This window comes from Nicotiana tabacum, chromosome 13 (assembly GCF_000715075.1).
Source record: "Nicotiana tabacum cultivar K326 chromosome 13, ASM71507v2, whole genome shotgun sequence".
Taxonomy (NCBI): Eukaryota; Viridiplantae; Streptophyta; class Magnoliopsida; order Solanales; family Solanaceae; genus Nicotiana; species Nicotiana tabacum.
Genome location: NC_134092.1, coordinates 31,511,889 through 31,517,041, shown reverse-complemented (window position 1 = coordinate 31,517,041; position 5,153 = coordinate 31,511,889). Strand labels below are relative to the sequence as shown.

Genomic DNA, 5,153 nt, shown 5'->3' with positions numbered 1-5,153 from the left:
AAAAAATGACATATACACAAAAATTCTCATGTTCACGCGCTTCACTTGTTGGAAAAAACTCGCACTAGCCACGTGGGCAAAATGGTATGTATTAGACACTCTGAAAAGGTTGAGTGTGTAAGGTGATTTTCGTCTGCAAAAAGTATGTAACGGTGATTTGGTCCATAGTTTAGGGGGCAACTTATGTATTTTGCCTTTTAAATTAATTAGTCAAACACAAACTATTTCTTACCAAAAGTACTTTTCAAAAAAATACTTTTGATTTTGGAACTTGGACAAACATGCTATTTGCTAGTCCGTTTTTTAAGTTTTCTTGCTTATCGTCCTCTTTCGTGGCCTCGGAAATATTCCAACATTAAGCTCGCTCTATGTCTTCCTTATTATGAGATGAGAAATTCTCCACACGTCCTTTCCGGAACCTTTTTGCATATGTGATAGATGATTTTCGCGCTCTGGATTAGGTGGCAAACGGGCGGGTCAGATTAGATATGGGCGGATCGAAAATGAGCAATACAAAAATAAATAAATTATCATACCCGATTCATATTTAATACGGATAAAAAACGAGTTAACCGACGGATAATATGGATATCCATATTATCTGTGGCTTCTTGAATATAATCACTTTTGGAAGAATTCCTAGTCTCCCAACTTGAGGAACCCCCAATTCGAGATTTTACAAATGTAAAAGTTAAACCCATTAACTATCCGTATTCTAAGTGGATAATATGGTTCTTATCCATATTTGATCCGTTTTTAAAAAGTTCATTATCCAACTAAATTTTTAATGGATAATATGGATGAATAATTTTTTCTTTTAACCATTTTGCCACCACTACTCCGTATGCTATAGTTATCTTTACTCCGAAGTACCAAAAGTCAAGGACCTTGTGCTAAAGTATATTACTCGGTACGTTTTTTATGCTTCAGAACGATACAATACTACAAAAAGATTTCAAAATGTGTTTATATAGCTTAAGGTTTCACTAGTTCTCTTCGAAATACTATGGACCTTTTTGCCGGTATGGCAACTTTAGGTACGCAACAATTGTTTCTATGACTTACATTTAGGTCCGACAGATATAACTCGCGGAATTGGAGTCTATTTGACCCTTTATTTGAATTTTAACACTTTACAACGGATACCTTAGAAAATAATTTAATTCAAATTGATCATCGCTTCTTTCAGTAGGAAAAAAAGTAGAGAACACAACAAAGACTGTAATGCCATAAGTGCTAAAATGGAATTGCTTACGAGAGGAGGTTAAAAGTATGAAACACAAGATAACTTATGAAACTACTGATTTATGCAACTCTAGTAAGCTTCCTACCCAGAAAGGATTTCCAATCAGATAACCTAATTGGAGCTCATCATCAGATACGTGCACGGTTGATGTATTCTGCCTTTGAAAAGATTGGCGTACCGTGCACAACTAATGGGCCTTCTTTTTCCCCTTTGCTATATGAAAGCCATATGTACAAACTTCACAAACAAATTCGTCTCCTAGTATGACTGGATTAGTTTATTAGAGTAAATTATTTTAATCTGCTCAATGCGATAAACTCATAAAAAAGATGGTTACTTGTTTGCGTTTATATTTAGTAGTAGTTGTTTTGAAGGGCTCAGAGCATTCAGACCTCACATAGCTACGGCTACACTTGAACTACAAAAGCTGCTTCATTATTGGGCTAAGCTGCATTTGTGGTTAGACATGTAACATGTTCCATTAGAATCTGACTATTTACCCCAACCCCAACCAAGTTCAATCCAAACCTCTGGACCGCAGGACAGTTCATTTTCTTATTTCATAAACTCATCGATTTTCATACTTAGAAACTTTACTCTTTGGCCGTTAGTGTTGAAACTGAAAGAGAACGATAAGATCAGGTAAGCTGACTAATCCAACATCTTTGCAACTACGGTAATACCAATCGAAGATTTTGCATTTCCATCTTGATTTGAGACTTGAGACTATAAGCAGCTTTTTGTTTGAGGTATTAGAGTCCATCAAAGCTGACTTCCAAGCTACCTTCGGCCTTCCTACCTTGACAAAAATTTCAAGCAGCATACCACTACATTTTTCTACTATTTACTTCTCCCTCTTTTTACCTAGCCAATGCCTCCTTGCAAGAGGAGAGATATATGAAGTGTTTGAGAGTATTCCATCGTTACAACAACATCCTAATCCTTTTATCAATTACCGGTACCAAACAATAGGTGTTGATGTGTTCTGAGGCAGCTGAGTAGTCATACAATGCTGTTGTTGCCATGGATGCAAACCTTCATTTAAACTAACTGCACCAGCCTCGACTGTAGTTCTTAGCTCAGCATTTACACTGCTATCTTCAACATCCATCATTACTCCCTCCATCTCTTCAGCATCCATCATATCTGAAATGTCAGCTTGACCATGGACTTCAGCTCCTCGTGCAGAAGGAAGCTGAGACGGAACCCAGGGAACAACTGCTAGACACTCTTTTGTAAAACCAGAGTCCTCCTCTGGCGTTGCTTCATTGTCTGCTGGTCTAAATGCATTTGTTTGGTGGTCAGTCTGGTTGGTTCTTTGCACAACAAACAGAACTGGTAACTGAGTTTTGAAACTTCAAATGCCAAATCAAAGAGTTCAACAGAATTTATTTTTCCAGCCAAATAACCCTAACTTGGAAAGAATAAAGAACTTAGAAGATCATAAGAATAATACAAACTAGAGCAAAGCTACTCATTTGGCTTTTAAAAAAAGTTTCCCACATAGGTACTAAACTGAAAACCCTAACGCCTAATGAAAACCAAGGAATAGACAACGAGAACCAACTCATCTGGCTCCGCCTGTGGATCAAGTTAGACTTCTACTCAAAAAGTTCCCACTCAGATTCTAACTTTAAGCAATATCGCCATCACATTCAATTTCACTAAAAAGAGAAACCAACAATTGAATTCATAGAAGCCAAGACAATTAGTTCTTTCAAATGTGTTATCAGCACTTCTCATCAGGCCCGTTACCGTCAATCCTTTCCTTCAAAACAATTCGATAAATATAGGATTTTGAATGTTTGTTAGCTCAGCTTCACAATTAGTCATTAAGTAAACAAGCTACAAAAAGAATAGTGATTCCTAACTTCTTTTGACAATAAATTAGTCAAATACGAAGAAACTGAGCTACTTGACCTCCACTTGCATTGACAAAAGTGATGTTTGGATTTAGGAAGTGCCTAAAGTTTGCCTTGAACATACCAAGCTGGCTTAAATATTAACAGTAACTCCAACCAGCTCATCTTGAATTGATGTATAACCATACGAGTATTTACACCAAACAACCTTAATAAGATTGATCCATCAGCAGAACTGATAGATAGAAAGCTGAGTTTTCTCTCATAACCTTTCTTCCAATATTGGACAGAGCTTCACTATTACTTTCTGAACTGTGGGACGTAACAAATTTTCATAACAAGAAACACACCAAAGAAAACTTCCGCCACCATCAATTTGATACTACATCCTGTTGACCTCAAGCTGATTTAAACAATATTATCAAAATCTAATTAAACCTAATAACTACAGCTCCGTCTTCATTTTTAGCATTTGATGTTTCGACATAACTGCCAAATATCCTCATGGATGAACTAAATCAACAACTAAGAGAACAGAGATCGGACACTTACTTTTGAGCCCGTTCATAAACTGGGGATCCACTTTAACAGAGAAATTAGAAGGGGAATGCACAAGATGTGTGTTCATGGGCTTGAAAAGAACAAGAGCCCTCTCTTCATTCTCCGGCACACTTGGAAGTTCTTCAATTACTACACCCCTATTTCCCCCATTGTTTCCAAAGCTTGGATCAGTAGTTGGTTGGGCAAAAGCTATAGGAATCTCTGGTTCTTCAACCTCTTCTATTATGGGAGGCAACTCTGCATCCTAAACATAGAGTAAATAACGAAAATTGTTACCAAGAACTCTTCACAAACAAACTAAAGGTGATGAAAGCAATTTTAATACATTTTTTGAGTTGTGCATAGTTCAATCAACAAACGGGAATATAAATTAAGTTAAAACAACTCGACTATGCCTCAATCCCAAACTAGTTGATGTCAGCTATTTGAATCGTCTGTATCCATTCTGGTCCAAAGTTGAAACAACAATAACAACAACCACGATTGTTTCAGCAACAACTAACTTCAATCCCACATGGCCAAAGGCAGATTCAGGATTTGAGTTTTATGGGTTCGGGATACTAGAACAACAAGCTCAAGTGACAATATGTGTACGTATTTAGTGGATTTCTTAACATATACACGGGGTCTGATCTGAGCCAAAGCTACGAATCCATATTTTACACTCTGCATCCGCCCCTGCAAACGACTATTAGAATCCTCTATGTGCATTCTACTCTATTTTTGAGTTCATTTCATTCTAATACTCAATAAACTAAGTTGAACATTGCATAAGTAAAACAAAAATTACAAAAACCAGCATATCGATCACTACTTCAACAGAATTTCATATACTTACAGAAAAAAAAAAAGCAGGAGAAATTTAATAAATAAAACAAATAAAAGAGTATCCAAGTCGTAGAGGTTTACCAGTCGACGAATTTTTCTAGCGGGAGAGGAAAGGGAGAAATCGGAAAATTCGTCATAGACGTCATCCAAATCCTTCCTCTTCATCTTCAATGAATAATACGTCTCCATGTTTCTCTTTTAACAACAGCGTCCAAAACAAACCCTAAAATCTCCAAAATCAATTTCTACAAAATTTGTGTTCCCTCTCAATCGATCAAAGCGCCAACGAGAATGTTATGCTTCACTCGGAGTAGAGAATTGGATATACGAATTGAAGTGAAAGAAGTGTGAATGTGGGGATTCAATTATAGGGAGAGTGATGGAAGCTTGTGGTTTTTTCTCCAGATTTCTCCAGAACATTGGTATACAGAGCGGAAAAAAAGAGAAAAAGAAATGTGGGGCCCGGTTTTATTCGGGTCTGGGCCCCAGAGCAGAACTGAGATAATCCTTCAAATTATGCATTACTTTCGAAATATCTTCGTAAGCATAGTTTTTCAAATTGTTTATTTGCCCAATTCCATTATATAAAAGAAGAAAAAAAAGGAACTTGACTAACACATTTTCTTTTAGGGGAAAGATACTGTTAGTTGAATCCA

General features: G+C 36.6%; 1 protein-coding gene across 1 annotated transcript; it reads right to left on the bottom strand.

Moving 5' to 3' along the window:
* Positions 1-2,059: 2,059 nt before the first annotated feature.
* Positions 2,060-4,827, bottom strand: LOC107774507 (uncharacterized). The gene is made up of 5 exons (XM_075228710.1): positions 4,579-4,827; positions 3,615-3,913; positions 3,413-3,511; positions 3,233-3,316; positions 2,060-2,601 (listed from the first exon to the last, which is right to left on the bottom strand). The coding sequence occupies exons 1-5, from the start codon at positions 4,684-4,686 to the stop codon at positions 2,199-2,201; spliced, it is 993 nt and encodes a 330-aa protein (XP_075084811.1). The 5' UTR covers positions 4,687-4,827; the 3' UTR covers positions 2,060-2,198.
* Between the last annotated feature and the right edge of the window lie 326 nt (positions 4,828-5,153).

Bases quoted from the DNA above. Each gene is read 5' to 3' on its own strand.
- LOC107774507 (XM_075228710.1), bottom strand. From the start codon at position 4,686: ATGGAGACGTATTATTCATTGAAGATGAAGAGGAAGGATTTGGATGAC. The intron at 3,512-3,614 runs ATGAGGATATTT...TGTTTAAATCAG, and splicing joins GTTGTTGATTTAGTTCATCC to CTTGAGGTCAACAGGATGTA. The intron at 3,317-3,412 runs GTAATAGTGAAG...AATCTTATTAAG, and splicing joins TACGTCCCACAGTTCAGAAA to GTTGTTTGGTGTAAATACTC.